This window comes from Ranitomeya variabilis, chromosome 3 (genome assembly GCF_051348905.1).
Source record: "Ranitomeya variabilis isolate aRanVar5 chromosome 3, aRanVar5.hap1, whole genome shotgun sequence".
NCBI lineage: Eukaryota > Metazoa > Chordata > Amphibia > Anura > Dendrobatidae > Ranitomeya > Ranitomeya variabilis.
In genome coordinates, this window is record NC_135234.1 from 111,316,695 (window position 1) to 111,335,498 (window position 18,804).

General features: G+C 45.9%; 1 protein-coding gene across 1 annotated transcript in view; it reads right to left on the minus strand.

Annotated features, from left to right (window-relative positions):
• The window catches only part of LOC143815377 (tricarboxylate transport protein, mitochondrial-like), a 44,528-nt gene extending 25,972 nt beyond the window's left edge, over window positions 1-18,556 (minus strand). Inside the window, exon 1 of the mRNA XM_077294508.1 lies at window positions 18,229-18,556. Coding sequence (XP_077150623.1) covers window positions 18,229-18,391 — 163 coding nt within the window. The 5' untranslated portion in view covers window positions 18,392-18,556. The remainder of the gene's footprint in view (window positions 1-18,228) is intronic.
• Window positions 18,557-18,804: the final 248 nt, after the last annotated feature.

Genomic DNA, 18,804 nt, shown 5'->3' on the forward strand with positions numbered 1-18,804 from the left:
AGGATCTACATTTTTTCTGTCCTAACCCCGCAAACATGATGTCTTGAGCTGATTTTTTTCCTTTCTCATCTGGGCACCCCATCGTGCTTCTGACAGATTTTACTAAGTTGTCTATACTGCTGTTAGGTAGACAAAGCCCCCCTTCATTCTCGGATGAACTCGGCTGGGATCCAGATTCGTCTGAGGATCTATGTACATCCTCTGATTCTGAACTTGCTGGAGATCGGGACCTGCTTGGTTGGCGGGTACTGGTGCTACTTGTCTGCGCCAAACCCTGCATTTCTTCCCGGATTATGGCTCTAACATCAGATGGAGTAATTATATTCTCCTGCCGTAAGGTTAGCATAATATATTCTGAGCACAACCTTTTAGCATACGAATCCGGAAGGGGCTGCGTACATAAGGCACATTCCTTGTGCTTGGACTTGTGTGTCCTTTTCTTAGTCTAGAGGAAGCGGATACAGGAGGAACATATATCAGCATATAGGAAGAGGCTTTTTTAAAAACTCACCCAGTGAAGCTGACCGGTACCGGTTCTGGAGGCGGATTTTTCAGCAAGTGATCCTTTAGTTTGGTGGTAGATCTCTTTTCTGGAGGTCGACCACCACTTTCAGTGCTGCTCCTAGCACTTCTCTCTTTGCTGGGAGAACGCTGCTCTGCTGCAGGCAAGTGCGCTTCGTCGGCCGGTGAAGCCATACTCACACACACCGGTCCGATGTCAGAGCCGCTTTTGAATCCGGTGCCGAATCTCCTGCCTCCCCGAACCTAACCCGGAAGTGCTCCGGCGACTTCCAGGTTAGACGCGCCACTCTCTCTCACCATGCTGCGGCTGTGGATATTAAGCCGGCCGCTGCAGGGCGCGCATCCTCATGGAGCCGGGCGGACCAGCGGAGACCGGACCCGGACCATGGATGGCTGGCCAGACGAGGGGGGAGGCTGCAAGCAGGGGCTCCCCCGCCGCTGCTTCTGGAACCGCAGCCCCTGCCGTTCCCTCAGAACCGACGCAGGCGGGTGCATGGCCCAGGAATCCTCTTGGACTGTAGGTACTTCGGATTCCTATAGGAACAGGAAACCTAAACTGAGGAGGAGAGGGGACCGCCTCCTTTTATTCTGTAGGTTTCCTGTTCCTATGGGCGGATCCCTCTCTCTCTCTCTCTCTCATGTGGGGTGCTGTCATGGCAAAGGGTAAAAGAGTGCATTACTTAGAATCAATTGTACCTGCTGATTCCAGGTCTTTTTGTATCTCTCCACAGGTGGTCCTGACTTGGACAACTCTTCTGATAATTCTTTTTACACCTCTAGCTGAAATATAGATACCACCTGACCGTGACCGGGTTATGGTGAAATGGTGTTCTTTTCACTTCCTTATTATGGCCCCAGCATTCCCCACTTGAACCTTCGGTAGTTTAGAAATTCTTCTGTAATCCATGCCATCAGTATGTTTTGCAACAATAAGGTTGTGAAGGTCTTGAGACACCTTACTGGTTTTACACGAGATGTTTCTTTTGTAGAACCTTGGAAATGAGACACCTTTTTATAGGCCATCAGTTGAACCAGCTGATATTTTTATTTTTTATTTATTTATTTTTTTAAGTGCCAGGATTGCTTTCTAACTACCAATAGATTTCAGCTGATGCAATGACTTCATGTTTTCAATACTTTTTCTACGTGCCATTTCTCAATTTCTCAGTATTACAAAACTTAATTTACAGTTTTGATTTCTTTGTGTGGATTGGACGGGTTATTACTGACATCTGGTGGGAATTTCATGTCAATAGCACCTTTAGAAATATATTTAGTTAGAAAATTGGTGACGTGTTCAATATTGATTTCACCCACTGTATAAGAGAAATCTACTTCTTTCTCCTCCGGGACTAATTATTAATTTTTAATTCCTGGGTAAAATCTGTATTCAGTGAAAAGATTGTCACATTACTGAGATAGGGTGCTATGGGTAGAAGCTGCCATCTCCTATGAAGAGGGGGAAAAGGAGGAGCTAAAGGAAGAGCTCCTCCCTTTTACATTAAATCTTACAAACACCAACTACTATCTCCTATCTCAATAAACCGAAAGATAGGGCAATTACTGTATGAGCTCAGCCATACGAAAACCACAGAAAACCCAAAAGAAGAATGGACACCAGAGCTAATAAAATATAAAAAAATATAAATTTTATTGAGATATTCTAAAATAATTAATAGTTACAAGACAATAATAATAACTAGATATTAATGACGCAAAAAGAAAGAGGGACGACGACCTAGTACCACATGTAGGAAACAAGAAGGTTACAGGATTGCAACTTGCTAAATACACCTTATAGATCTCATGTATAGATAGTCACAAAACAGTAAAATGGTATTCATTTCACCCATTGCACTATTGGCACTTTATATACTTTTGTTATATTTATTTGCATCAGTGGATATTGAAGGATCCGGTTGGCTATATTTTATCATCTAAGTATATGCATTTTCTACCATGTACTTATACACCCTTGATTAGTACTGTTTGTTACATTACTGAGATAGGAGATAGAAAACCCAAAAGAAGAATGGACAATCTGTCTTCACTGAATACAGATTTTTACCCAGGAATTGAAAATAAATGATCAGTCCAGGTATAGAAAAAAAAAAAGCAGATTTCTCTGATCTATTACAAAGTTGCTTATTTTCATGTGTACTATTGATTTATAAAATGAAAAGAACAGTTACATTCTAAGCAATATAAAGCTTATACAGGATCAATGTAATCCGTCATTAAAAAGGAAAACATTTAAAAATTATACATATATGCATGGCGCGGTCACCGGAGTGTCGCGAGGAGCGGGAAAGGCCTGTTTTGGATGCAGGGGCTGACGGCCGGTGAGTATATAACGATTTTTTTTTTTTATTATTATTATTATTTTTAACATTAGATCTTTTTACTATTGATGCCGCATAGGCAGCATCAATAGTAAAAAGTTGGTCACACAGGGTTAATAGCAGCGGTAACGGAGTGCATTACACCGCGGCATAACGCGGTCCGTTACCGCTGCCATTAACCCTGTGTGAGCGCTGACTGGAGGGGATTATGGAGCGGGCACTGACTGCGGGGAGGAAAGAACGGCCATTTTGCCTCCGGACTGTGCCCGTCGCTGATAAGTTGTGGCCGTTTTGCCGCGACCAATCAGCGACTTGGATTTCCGTGACAGACAGAGGCCACGACATATATATACACATATATACATATATATTATATATATACACACACACACACACACACACTTTAAAAAAAAAAAAAAATTTAAGTCCTTGGCCACATATACATGAGTGCTTCTGCTTGGCACTGGAGCGTCTGAAAGCCTTTCTGGCAATAAGGAAAGGAGCTTTCTATGAATAGAGGATAATACGTTCAATGACCCGTATCCAATCTCATAATGGCATATATAATGAACTAAATTTAATTTAATTCTTTATTGCATAAAAGGAGCAACTTAAAAGCGCAGTAATCAATTGTTTGTGACCCAGAAGCAAAGCCCAACTGCATGCCAGTCAATATTATCTAAGTGTCCTACCACTAATGAACAAAATCTTGTCCCGGACTAGAAAAATGAAAAGAGCAATCACTTGTCAGATCACAGACGGCAGAGAGAATCTGTAGATACGGCATCCGTTATTTATTTACAGCAAGAAGTAAAATAACCCTTGTCATGGCTGGATGCCAGGGATGGCGAATGAATTATGGATGAATCACGTAGAGTACTTGTTATCCGTGAAATATAACGACAACCGTCTGATGAAAAGCAGAAAAAAAAATCCATTTTAATTCACTTGACGTCAATAAAACTGTTCAGCTGGAAACGTGGAAGAAGTATGACTGATTGGCGTGTAACTTCCATCCTTCATTACCTGGCGTGTTATTAAACTTCAGCTATTGAGATACTTCTGACCAACTTCCCTTTATCCTTTTATTTAAAAGGAATGTCTACAGTTTTGATATCGCTGGACAGGAGATAGTTTGTAAGAGTCCAGTGGGCGTGTCCTCCATGTGAAGTGTCCAGGGCTCTCAGAGCTGCACCCAACTCTCGCCTCTACTGACATTTTGCAGTCCCCTGGTGGATACTAGAGCAGTCTCTCAGGAGCAGAGGGGATTAGTTCTGTGCCTAGTGTAGAGAGCTCAGGACATTAAGGATCTGCCCATCAGACACTTGCAACACACGATGGATTAAAGGGAACCTGTCACCTGAATTTGGCGGGACAGGTTTGCAGTCATATGGGCGGGGTTTTCAGGTGTTTGATTCACCCTTTCCTTGCCCGCTGGCTGCATGCTGGCCGCAATATTGGATTGAAGTTCATGCTGTGTCCTCCGTAGTACACGCCTGCGCAAGGCAATCTTGCCTTGCGCACGCGCATTATGCTTTGCCCAACTGCGGGCAAAGCCGAAAAGCATTAGTGTGCATGCGCTGCAGCACTATGTCCCGGAATACAGCGAAATACTTCCGGGACATAGTGCGCTGGCACATGCGCACTAATGCTTTTCGGCTTTGCCCGCAGTTGGGGAGGACACAGCATGAACTTCAATCCAATATTGTTACCGTAACTATTTCATGTTTAGATATACATTTTGGCCTCTGCTTGTGTCTCCTATAGGCATTTTCTGCTCCTGATTTCAGATATCACATCTTTACTGTTCTGATCTTAAGTAACATTATGACCTGCTACCCATGTATTTTTGCATCTTCACTTTGGACACCAATGTTTTAATAGTAAACTTCATTTGATATATTTTGGAAATACATGGTATGTAATAAAATTTGATTTATATTTTTACTTCTATATATTTGGTGTATTTAGTATATAATAATAGAACTTGGACCCTCAAATATTTATACAATCATATGGAGAAAGTCCAATGGAGGTATATAGTCTGTCCAACTACCATCTTTATTGGGATAATTAAAATATATATATTGTGAAGAAACCAGATTGTATCTTAATTACCCAGACAGCTACGTTTTTGCAGACCAATAAGTACTGGCTCTTCATCTGTATATTGGCTTGTGCATTTGAGTGTTTGTGTCTGGTGGGTCAGGATGCCCACTGATATACTATCTAACATACTGTGTCTGTAATGGTGACTGTACATTGAGTGTGTTGGGCTTTGTTTATTGATGTGTGCTTATATGCTAAGGGTATGTGCACACGTCAGGATTTCTTGCAGAAATTTCCTGAAGAAAACTGGAAATTTTCTGCAAGAAATCCGCTTTTTTTTTGCGTTTTTTTCCCGTTTTTTTGGCTTTTTTTAGCATTTTGCAAGCGTAATTAGCTTGCAGAATGCTAAAGTTTTCCAAGCGATCTGTAGCATCGCTTGAAAAACTGATTGACAGGTTGGTCACACTTGTCAACCATAGTGTTTGACAAGTGTGACCAACTTTTTACTATAGATGCAGCATCAATAGTAAAAGATAGAATGTTTAAAAAAAATAAAAAAATAAAAAAAATGGTTATACTCACCTGCAGACAGCTGATCTCCTCAGCGGCTTCCGTTCCTATAGATGGTGTGTGCAGGACCTTCGATGACGTCGCGGTCACGTGACCGCGACGTCATCTCAGGTCCTTCACACACACACACACCATCTATAGGAACGGAAGCGGCAGCGTGCACCGATGAGAGGCGGGAAGACTCCGGGGGCCATCAAAGTTGAGTATGACTATTTTTAATTTTAATTCTTTTTTTTTTTTTTTTTTTTACCAATTATATGGTGCCCAGTCCGTGGAGGAGAGTCTCCTCTCCTCCACCCTGGGTACCAACCGCACATGATCTGCGTACTTCCTGCATGGTGGGCATAGCCACATACGGAAAGTAAGCAGATCAATGCATTCCTAGGTGTGCGGAATCCCCGCAATTCCGCAAATTTAATGAAGATGTTGCTTTTTTTTCCGCGATGCGATTTTTTCGCGGAAAAAAATGCAACATTTGCACAAGAAATGCGGAATACACTGAAAATAATGGGAGGCATATGTAAGCTTTTTTCACGTTTTTATAGCGAAAAAAATGCGAAAAATACTGAACGTGTGCACATGGCCTAATAGTGCTACTTAATCCCATCATCATTGTTTGCCTTAAGGCCCCGTCTCACATAGCGAGATCGCTAGCGACATCGCTGCTGAGTCACAAGTTTTGTGACGCAACAGCGACCTCAGTAGCGATCTCGCTATGTGTGACACGTACCAGCGATCAGGCCCCTGCTGTGAGATCGCTGGTCGTGTCGGAATGGCCTGGACCTTTTTTTGGTCGTTGAGGTCCCGCTGACATCGCTGAATCGGTGTGTGTGACACCGATCCAGCGATGTCTTCACTGGTAACCAGGGTAAACATCGGGTTACTAAGCGCAGGGCCGCGCTTAGTAACCCGATGTTTACCCTGGTTACCAGCGTAAATGTAAAAAAAAAAAAAAAACGTACATACTCACATTCCGGTGTCCGTCAGGTCCCTTGCCGTCTGCTTCCTGCTCTGACTGTGAGCGCCGGCCGTAAAGTGAGAGCAGAGCGCAGCAGTGACGTTACCGCTGCGCTCTGCTCTCACTGTACGGCGGCACTGTCAGAGCAGGAAGCAGACGGCAAGGGACCTGACGGACATCAGATGGTGAGTATGTACGGTTTGTTTTTTTTTACATTTACGCTGGTAACCAGGGTAAACATCGGGTTACTAAGGCCCTGCGCTTAGTAACCCGATGTTTACCCTCAGGGGTGGATTAAGGGTAGCCAGGGCCCCGGGCTGTTCAGACACTGTGGCCCCCCCCCGGTCATGTGACGGGGGTCATGTGATACCCGAACCAGATTATTCCGGAAAAATGGCCCTACTCTACTGTAACCTATTAAATATTTGTTGAAATCTGCAATACAATTTAGGTATATTTTGACCAATAATATCACATACAAGGAACAAATACCACCGCACCAGGTCAAGACCACATATTACCACCACTTGGTGACCAAATAGCACATTCAAGGGACAAATACCACACCATTTCCAGACCACATATTACCACCACATAGTGACTGAATACTACAATACTGATTAGTAATTAAAAAAAAACCAAAAACACAATACTATCACAAGTGCCAGTATTCACAGGAGATCTGTACTTAGTATGCAGTGTCTGTGTACAGGTAATACAGTGATCACTGGTGACATTGTACACAGGACCTCTGTATATAGTATACAGTGTATAGTGTCAGTGTATAGGTAACACTGACTCACCAGTGACGTCTCTGGGTGAAGTCCTCCATCTTTCATCCAGCACAGACCGCCATCATTTCTTCCAGCCAGGACTAATTTCTGCAGGAAATAACATAGTTATCTAGAGCTCTGCTCGCAGAACACATTACTTAATTTTTCACAACTTCTACATTACACCACATGGAGAAAAAAAGGCGATATAGTGTCACTCTGCACAGTAACAGGACCGCCCCCCCTCCCATTTAAAACAGTATACTCAATAAATAAAATAAATACATCACTGCAGTAATAATATCCCTTAATTAGCCCCTATGGTAATAATTTTCCCCACCCTGGCCCCGTGTGTCTCATTCCTGGCTCCAGCCATATGTTCTCCCATCCTGCCCTCATGAGTATCCATTCTACACCATATGATCTCCCCATCCTGCCCCATCTGTCTCCATCGTATCCATCCTGCCCCATGATCCAATCCTGCCCCGTGTCTCCAATCATGCCGTGTGTCTACATTCTGCCCATGCCTCCAGCAATCTGCCCCCAGTGTCTCCAGCAATCTGCCCCCAGTGTCTCCAGCAATCTGCCCCCAGTGTCTCCAGCAATCTGCCCCCAGTGTCTCCAGCAATCTGCCCCCAGTGTCTCCAGCAATCTGCCCCCAGTGTCTCCAGCAATCTGCCCCCAGTGTCTCCAGCAATCTGCCCCCAGTGTCTCCAGCAATCTGCCCCCAGTGTCCAGCAATCTGCCCCAGTGTCTCCAGCATTACCCCCAGTGTCTCCAGCATTACCCCCAGTGTCTCCAGCATTGCCCCCAGTGTCTCCAGCATTGCCCCCAGTGTCTCCAGCATTGCCCCCAGTGTCCAGCAATCTGCCCCAGTGCCTCCAGCATTGCCCCCAGTGTCTTCAGCATTGCCGTTCGCAAAAAAAAAAAAAAAAAGAGTTCTCCTCACCTTACCAGCGCTCCAGCGGCGAGCAGCTCCCTCCAGCAGCGCACACTCGCCGGCGACTGACAATGACGTCAGACGCCGGCGACGTGTGCGCTGCGGCCGACTTCAGCTGCCAGCCTCCAATTGGCTGGCTGGCGGCTGTTGTTAACTACTGAGGTGCGGGCGAGCGCCCGCACCTCAATAGGAAAGCGCCGCAACGCCGGAAGGGGCCCGGTGAGCAGATGAGAAGAGGCCCGATGCCGGCCCCCCTCTCTCTGCCCACCGGGTCTGGGGGCACATAAATGCCGGCGGCGGCGGGCATTCGCAGTACTCGGGCGGTCAATCTGTGCGGTAGCCCAGGGCCCCCCCCACACCACTGGGCCCTGGGCTACCGCCCATATTGACCCTCTTATAATCCGCCCCTGTTTACCCTGGTTACCCGGGTGCTGCAGGGGGACTTTGGCATCGTTGAAGACAGTTTCAACGATGCCGAAGTCGTTCCCCTGATCGATGGTCGCTGGAGAGAGCTGTCTGTGTGACAGCTCCCCAGCGACCACACAGCGACTTACCAACGATCACGGCCAGGTGGTATCGCTGGTCGTGATCGTTGGTAAATCGCTATGTGAGACGGGGCCTTTATCTTGATGTTGGACTGGGAGACCCTGGGTGATTCTGGGAGTGGCTTACATGCCTTGGGCTTAGAAAGACTCAGATCACATCCTGGAGTCTGAAGTAAAGGTACCTTCACACGAAGCGACGCTGCAGCGATAGCGACAACGATGCCGATCGCTGCAGCGTCGCTGTTTGATCGCTGGGGAGCTGTCACACAGACCGCTTTCCAGCGACCAACGATGCCGAGGTCCCCGGGTAACCAGGGTAAACATCGGGTTGCTAAGCGCAGGGCCGCGCTTAGTAACCCGATGTTTACCCTGGTTACCAGCGTAAAAGTAAAAAAAACAAACAGTACATGCTCACCTGCGCGTCCCCCAGCGTCTGCTTCCTGACACTGACTGAGCTGAGCATGGATATGTTTGGAGAAAGCCAGGGTTGGGACCCGCGCTGGTCGCCTGGTTCCATGGAGATGGTCAGATAAGCCAGGTGGTGACTCTCGTGTCAACTGGCCTTGGACCTTGTATGGACTCTATGGACAGTTCTTGGTCATCTCCCTATGCTTGTCGTTACCCCTTCTCTGTGCGTTCATCCACAGATGGAGTAGCGACCCTGGGAGCTCTGACATCATGTCATACTGGAAATACATGGAGACGCAGTGATCTTTTATATGCGCCCATGTAACCAAACAATTCCAGTCATGGTGGGATTGTTCTGTTTGCCATTGTGTGTTGTGGTTCAATAAAGTATTGCCACACTGTTTTACCTTAACCCTGTGTTGTCTGTGTAGTGTATTGCCCACGGGGAGATAGAGCGGGCGTTCAGTGGTATGAGCCGTGGTCCATGCAGTCTTGCTAAAGACAGCCGGGTCAGCGGACGAGAGCACCCACTGACCCTGTTTCTCCGTAACATATATGTAACACCCCAGGTAACCAGTTGTTACAGTGGCATTGCTTTCCTTTCGGGGAGAGTAATGTCATGCTTGGAAGCGAGGAAGGATCCCTTTAACAGGTAATCCGTACATACAACACTGTTCTGACTCCAGGCCAGAAGGGGGAGCTCTGAAACCGGTTTCAGGGGAGCTTCCCTAGATATATAGACATACATATTCTGGTCTGGGGGAGGAGTTAGTTAGTCTGTCAGTGGAGTGAGAGGAAGCAGACACAGAGTCTGAGAAGAAAGCTGGGGCCGTGCAGCTACGTGAGGTGCTGCAGCTCCTGGGAATGGAAAGAGGAAAGCAGAGCAGTCTGTAGGAGACAAACGGAAGAGAAGCAAAAGGCGAAGTGAAGAGCTAGAGAAGCTGCGACTGCGCTTCCTCCACGCTGAAGCGCATGAAACCGGTGGCTGGAAGACCGAGGTTGTGGGGGTAACTTCATACTCCATGGCTGAAACCAGCGGAGAGCTGAATTTCAAGTCACCTGTCCACCAGTAACACCCGAAGGCACAATAACACATATAGCCTGGGTCATAATTAGAGATCCTGTAAAACGGCTCGCGTTACCTTCCATGCAGGTAGTGTCCTACCTACAGGGGGACAGAGAGAATGTGTGGACCTTGTGTAAGGCCTAAGGCAGCAAGGGACTACAAGACAGCACTAGAAGGAAGGCTTCTGATCCCACCTGGCTAACGGGATTCCTGAGTCCAGGCCGGCCGGGCCACACCAGCATCCGTGATCTGGACCCTGGACTGTGGCTGCCTTGAATCAGTAAAGAGACTGCAACCTTGTGTCCTCTTTCTTTCTACACCATCTACCATCTGTCCCTACTACACCGGGAGCCCTGGGGACCCAGCTTCACCTGTGGGAAGCCGTACCATCCCTTGCTGCCATAACATCACCCCAGTGACGCCTTTAAGCAGCGTCAGTCATCCCTGACCGAATACCGCAGGTGGCGTCACGAACAAACTTTATTCAAATACCCCTTTAAAGTCCTTTCCCTTTTACTTAGATGCCCAGGGCCACGGTCCGGGTCGCTGCCACCGTGACTTCCCCTTTAATGACCACCAGACCCAGTAACCCCTAGGTCCTGGTGGGCGCTCCATATAGATGTGGGTCCGACGCCAGAGAAACCCAGTGGTCATCTCTTACAGCTCCGGTCTGGGTACAGAATAGGAGCTGATCAGCAGTCCTCTGCACATAGTACACAGCTGTGCTGTCCAGCTCCATTCAATGTCTACATCTGGCTGCCAGCAAAGCCAAGACCAGCTGATCGGTGGAGGAGATCAGGTGCCTCAGATCCCCATATTGATATCGATGACCACTTAGTCAAAGGATAGATCATCAACATTAGATGCCCAGACAAAAAGGGCCTTCTCACCCGATTCATGCTGTCCAAGCAGGAAACCGACCCTTGGTGCACAATTGAATTTTTCTGTGAAAAGCGCCGGCATGTCAGAGAAAATACGCTTAAAATATCCGCCCCGGACAGCTCTCCGCAGCCCTACTGCTGATGATTGATAGATCTCTCCCTATGTACACAAGAGGCAGACACCCATCCATCACTGCTGGGAAGATTGTTCATGGATATTTTCTATGAAAAGCCAAACAGTGTTTCAGAGGAAATTAGACGTGAAATCAATCATGCCGTGGTTTGGGCAGCGTGAGGCAGGTGACAGGTTCCCTTTAATTGGTTCACAACAGCTTTCTGCTATATTGACAAAATTATTACTTTCTACCCTTCAGTTGCACCTTTTTTTTTTTCAATTAGCCTCTAAAAAAGTCTGTCCTTGATACTTGGATAAGTGGATCAGGAATAAACAAAACAAAACAAAAAAAAAAAAACAGGCCGGCCACCTGACCTAAGGCATTTGTCACTGCAAGACCTTCCACAAGCTCCAGAAACAAACAGACTTCATAAACCGGGCAGAGAAGTCAGGTGTCAAGTTCCTACTAATCCCCTCCATTTTGGATAAGGACCAACTAGAGAAAGGGTATGTCAGCGGAGAGCAGTGGGCAAGGTCCAAGTCCGAGACACTGGTCTGATCTGTAGGTGGAAAAAAAGGCAAAATGGCTTCTAGGACACTGACAAGATCCCCTTCCTCCAACTCAATATTGGTTGTGGTACTAGAAGCGACAAATATATTGTTTTTACATTTAGCATTTCTTTAAAAGCCCCATACACACTAAAGGGAAGTTGGCTAGACCCACCAATAGCAGTGGGATCCAATGACGTCTAATGTGTACAGGGGCCTACTGCATCCCCCCACCCAAATAATGATGGGGAAAGAAGGCTCCCACCTGCCGAGTTTCATTTGAAGACCCTTTAGTTCAGCTCTCCCATAGGCCTCGTTCACACATCAGCATTTGCATCACTGTTTGTAGAAGAAAATGAGGAGAGGAGCTTACAGGGAGAAGCTAGAGATTGTTCTGTGTTTGGAGGCACTCCTGGTCTTGGCAAACAAATACTGATGTGTGAATGAGGCCATAGAGAACACTGGATAATGAACATCCCTCTGTCTCGTTCCTACTAAAGTAGGAAATGTAAGAGGAAAAAAAAATCGTTTCTTATAAATTAAATCCCACACCAATACAGCACAGCCAATTCTTACTGGTCAAGTAGTCATGACCAACTCCCCGTATATCGGTCACCTGACTGATGACAGCCAATCACTGACCTCACTGGTCACGTACGTGTAAACATCACTGCAGTGGCCAGCGATTGGCTAGAGCAGTCAGGTGACTTTGGGACAGAACGTTATCACTGCAGTACAGATACAGTATATATATATATATATATATATATATATATACACTTTTTTTTTTATTGGGACAAAACTTCATTTAAAAGTTGTAGCGAACCGTTTTGCCTAGAGATGGGCATCCAGGGGCCATACATCCTAGTCCGAATTGCCCATGGCGACTAGCCTCAGAAATAAATGCTGTGGCAGCTCTTGGCAGGGCTGTGCTGCCAGGTGAATGTGTGACAGATCGGGCAGCAGGTAGATGTCGCATTACCACTAGTGAATATAACTACACACACCCAACGCCTTGGCGTTTACCTATGCATCATATTACAACAGCTGCAGAAAAAAAATAGTAATCTTCAGAAACATAGCATCAGTGCCAATTCTACAAGACACCATGTCACCCATCTACTGGCAGACTACTGAAACCCATCACTTTAGCCATTAAAAAAATATACACTAAATTCTAAGGATTTATAGCCCGGGTCACGTGAAAAGGCCATTTTTCTTCTCAAATCTGAGAAGGTTTGTGACATTTAATTTGAGAGCAGCATGATGTAGGGGCAGAGAGCCTAATTCCAAGGATGGGTCATTTGCTGGGCAGCTTACCGTAGTTTCAATACAGTCAAGTGTTTTATCAGCAGGAGATTATCACTGCCCGACTAAAGGTACCGTCACACTAAGCGACGCTGCAGCGATACAGACAACGATGCCGATCGCTGCAGCGTCGCTGTTTGGTCGCTGGAAAGCTGTCACACAGACCGCTCTCCAGCGACCAACGATGCCGAGGTCCCCGGGTAACCAGGGTAAACATCGGGTTGCTAAGCGCAGGGCCGCGCTTAGTAACCCGATGTTTACCCTGGTTACCAGTGCAAAATGTAAAATAACAAACAGTACATACTCACCTTCGCGTCCCTCGCCGTCCGCTTCCTGCACTGACTGAGCGCCGGCCCTAACAGCAGAGCGGTGACGTCACCGCTGTGCTCTGCTTTCACTTACGGCCGACGCTCAGTCAGTGCAGGAAGCGGACGGCGGGGGACGTGTGACAGACATCAGAGGGTGAGTATGTACTGTTTGTTTTTTTACATTTTACACTGGTAACCAGGGTAAACATCGGGTTACTAAGCGCGGCCCTGCGCTTAGTAACCCGATATTTACCCTGGTTACCATTGTAAAACATCGCTGGTATCGTTGCTTTTGCTGTCAAACACAACGATACACGGCGATCTGACGACCAAATAAAGTTCTGAACTTTAATCAACGACCAGCGATATCACAGCAGGATCCTGATCGCTGCTGCGTGTCAAACTAAACGATATCGCTATCCAGGACGCTGCAACGTCACGGATCGCTAGCGATATCATTTAGTGTGATGGTACCTTAAGTTGTGTGTGCAACAATGACCAGCTAATCTGTGAAGGCCTCGTTCACACATCCTGGAGATTCCTGTACTGGAAAAACCAGTACTGGCGAAATTCATGGTCCGTGTGACTGCAGCCGCTGACTACAACTGGGGGCGCATATGTCCGTATTTACGGTCTTTAAAAAAACAGACCGCATATGGAAACTAAAAAAAATGGACATGTGAAGGAGGCTAAAGGGTGTGTAGGATAGGTCATCGAGGTCTGATCGGTGGGGTTACGACACTGCTGACAGCCAGCGCCCCCCACCCATCAACTGCTCTTACTGTTGGCCGGAACTGCTCAGTTACAGAGCTGCACAGCCCCACCAACAGTATAGTGCCCACAGCCAGATACTGCACTGTCGCCGTCCTATCGACAAGTGGGTGGATGTGCAGCACCCGGCCGCAGCCACTATTCCATCGACAGAACTGTGTTGTGCAGCCCCATAACAGTATTTATGGCCGCCATCGCCACCGGGAACAGCCGAAATGCGGAGTGTCGCACCCCCACCGATCAGACATTTATGACCCACCCTAAGTATAGGCCATCAGTGTTAAAGTCCAGACAACCCCTTTAAGTATCCATTTACACTGGCTGACATTCATGAATGTCCATTACACACCTTCGTTGCCCGATTGGCCCCTCTACTCAGCAATAATCCAATGATCACATGTAAGGTGAAATTAAATTTTAAGCTTGCTTAAAAAATTATTGTTCTTGGCAGCACATCACTCCTTGTAACCAGAAGTGCTGCCGAGAACAATGATATTGTATGGGTACAGAGGGATCGGTTACTGACCGGCGATCGGTGGTCACTTCATGTAATGTAGCCCTAGACCCTGAGGGTTTACCGGGAGACATTGTCAGTGCTCGGCCACCGCCATCACTCCCATAGACAATGACTGGAGCAGTGCTCGTGTGTCCAGGTCGCTTTCCGGACCACCGCTAGCAGGACCACCAGTGACCAGACATTTATACGATGGAAACCGCACATAAATGTAGTAACTGGCATTATCAGTAACAATATACCACGGAGGAGGTAGAGCATCATTCACAGACGGGGCAGCGGAGCCCCCGGCCCATGATAGTGATATAAAGGGGGGATCCGTGTGATGAGCCGGGCTCCGAGCCTCCGCACAGGGCACAGATGGCGTCCGCTGCTCCCCCAATACAAAACACTGGAGCCCCAAATATCAATGGACCATTGCACTAATGACCAGTCTTTGTGGCACTGGCACCGGGCACACAGGAACGCAGACTGATTGGCATTAGGGGCACAAGTGAAAGGCCCCATACTTTCCCCTTACATGCTGGTTAGGATGGGATCTGCCAGTAAGCCCCAGTGCCTGGTACATGTGCACACACACAAATTGACCAATAGGTCACACTAACCAAAAAACGTGAAAAAGTGAAAAAAGAAAAAAGTGAACGAAAAATTCTAAAAACACTGCAGACATTGCTGCATAATTACACTAAATAGCATGTACCCCACAGTTACCTCAAAAAAGTTTTTGGAAAAAAAGAAAAAAATTTTTTTGGATAGTGCAGAGTTATGGGGTACAGCGGGGCACAGTTGGAGTGTGCTTAGTTAAATATTCAGAGGTCATGAGTAGTGAAGCCTCTAATAGATGTAACAGTAGGTCACTGTCTTAGTTAGTGGTTGATGACCTGAAAATCATAGACAGACCAATAAGACTAATGTACAGAGTGGATCCCTAGGCAAGATAGCACCCCTCCGAAAAGGTTAGCAGATATATGAGTACACTCAATGGATGTAAGTATTTTGTTGGGTGATATAGATATTACACCCTAAATTGTCCAAAAAATAAAACCCACTCCTGTAGCCATTGTTGCTAGACCTCTGAAGCCATTGTTGCTATATCCGAATTTATCCCCTGATGAGCCCCTAAACTGGGAAGGGGTGAAACGCGTAGGGATGGCGAGATGGGACTGAATATGTCACCTACTCAGATAAGTTTTTTTCTTTATGTTTCTTTGTCAAGACAGACCAAGTACAGTACTTGCTTATAGGATAGCAATGAGGGATTGGCCTCAGACATTTTGGGCTTGTAGATGCACTAATCTAATGTTATTGAGAGACAATTTATGTGACACCAATTTGTTTTGTGTTTTTTCCTTTTTTCTGATTTTGTTGAATATTTTGTTAATTTTTTCTTTGCTATAAGATGCGGAACTCGTATGGCATCTAGAGTGCAGACTAATGTGTCACTGACAGCAATAAAAGTGTATCAGATTATCCATTATAGAGAGGGTAATGAGAGATGGTTCTCAGTTGTTTCTGTACTCTGATGTGCATTAGCCCCTAAACCAAATGAGAAATACTATATGCGATATCCTAAGGGATTGGTCTCAGACATTTTGGGCTTGTAGATGCACTAATCTAACGTTATTGAGAGACACTTTATGTGATACCTATTTGTTTTGTGTTTCTTTCTTTTTTCTGACTTTGTTTAATATTTTGCTAAGTTTTTCTATGGTATAAGATGCGGAACTCGTATGGCATCTAGAGTGCAGACTAATGTGTCACTGACAGCAATAAAAGTGTATCAGACTATCTATTATAGAGAGAGTAATGAGAGATGGTTCTCAGCTGTTTCTGTATTCTGATGTGCATTAGCCCCTAAACCAAATGAGAAATACTATATGCGATATCCTATAAGGGATTGGCCTCAGATATTTTGGGTTTATAGATGCACTAATCCAACGCAACTGAGAGACACTTTGTGTGATACCAATTTGTTTTGTGTTTCTATGGTATAAGATGCGGAACTCGTATGGCATCTAGAGTGCAGACTAATGTGTTACTGACAGCAATAAAAGTGTATCAGACTATCTATTATAGAGAGGGTAATGAGAGATGGTTCTAAGCTGTTTCTGTACTCTGATGTGCATTAGCCCTTAAACTAAATGAGAAATACTATATGCGATATCCTATAAGGGATTGGCCTCAGATATTTTGGGCTTATAGATGCACTAATCTAACGCAATTGAGAGACACTATATGTGATACCAATTTGTGTTGTGTTTCTTTCTTTCTTTTGATTTTGTTTAATGTTTTGCTGATTTTTTCTATGTTATAAGATGCGGAACTCGTATGGCATCTAGAGTGCAGACAAATATGCTACTTATAGCAATATGAGCTTATCAGATCATCTAATATAGAGCGAGTAATGAGGGATGGTTCTCAGTCATCTCTGTATTCTGGTGTGCATTAGCCCTTAAACTAAATGAGAAATACTATATGTGATACCCTATAAGGCAGATAATTTTTTCATTTGGGTCTATTTTTTTTTTTTTTTGTTGAATATTTTGTTTTATTTTTTGGACAATTTAGGGTGTAATATCTATATCACCCAACAAAATACTTACATCCATTGAGTGTACTCATATATCTGCTAACCTTTTCGGAGGGGTGCTATCTTGCCTAGGGATCCACTCTGTACATTAGTCTTATTGGTCTGTCTATGATTTTCAGGTCATCAACCACTAACTAAGACAGTGACCTACTGTTACATCTATTAGAGGCTTCACTACTCATGACCTCTGAATATTTAACTAAGCACACTCCAACTGTGCCCCGCTGTACCCCATAACTCTGCACTATCCAAAAAAATTTTTTTCTTTTTTTCTCAAAAAACTTTTTTGAGGTAACTGTGGGGTACATGCTATTTAGTGTAATTATGCAGCAATGTCTGCAGTGTTTTTAGAATTTTTCGTTCACTTTTTTCTTTTTTCACTTTTTCACGTTTTTTGGTTAGTGTGACCTATTGGTCAATTTGTGTGTGTATGTCTGTGGGTACCTGGGTGTGGGTAGCAAGTAGGACCCTACTAGGGTGAGAAGGGACAGTCGACGGTGAGCGGGGGCGCCATATCGAATTCTAGGGTGCCAACCTCCGCTGGTAGGTAGGTTTAAGACACTTTAGGGCCACCTACAGGGACTGTGTCAGGCATATTTGCTAATTTCTCCCTATTTTTCTAGCTTACCCAACCCAGTTGGCTGATGTTGATTGCATACAATTGAGTTTTATTTATTGGAATTTTAGATAAGTTAATAGTAATAAAATATCGTTTTAAAGGATAGTACGTTTTTTCTGGTTATTCAATTTAATATATCCTTTCAATATTCTAGCTGGTTTTCTATACATGTGCACACCATGACATCACGGGGCTTCACTTTCTGCCAATCCAATTCAGCTTCTTGTCTGGATTCTGAGAAAGCTGCGGACACAGATGCCATCACATGATCCTACATGGGGGATGTGGGCAGAGCGCCTGTCAGGAGCCTGGGAAAGCTGGGGAGGGCAATGGAAGCCGTACAAGCAGATGAAGACGGCTGTGCGTGCACCTGGGCATCCTCACCACAGGGGGTACTCACCAGCCAGGATGGCTTTGCCAGGGTGTGTGATTTTCCCTCGCCCTCCTCCTGGAGCAGCGGCAGCCAGAGACCCGGGGACCACCCGCCTGCTGCCACTCACTGCCGTCCGCGATAGCTCGCAGGGCCCCTCGGTGACGGTGAACGGCTGCAGGATGGAAGACATGGCAGCTGGGAGGCAGCGGCGACGGAATAAAGGTAGCGCGAGCCCACAGGAGAGTAAAGACCCTGCGCGCGGCCACACCCCCTCATTAATATGCCAGACGGGTCTCCGCCTCAGAACTGTGATTCTTCCCAGTGCAGTCACGCCCACTAACAGGCGCTTATTAATATTAAGTAGGACACGCCTATTAGTCGCCACGCCCCCTTAGCTGCTCTCATACACGAGGCTCATTAATAAAACATGAGGTGGAACACGCCGATTGGTTCCTGGGTGAACTCTGTGTGTCGTATACGTAATAGATTGCAGTCTGCGAGTAAAGGGGCGTCCTCTGCTACCTGATTGGCTGGACGAGTACTATGGCGATTTTCTGATTGGCTGCTGTGAGATAAGGCGAGACGAGAAGTTGAAAGGGGCAG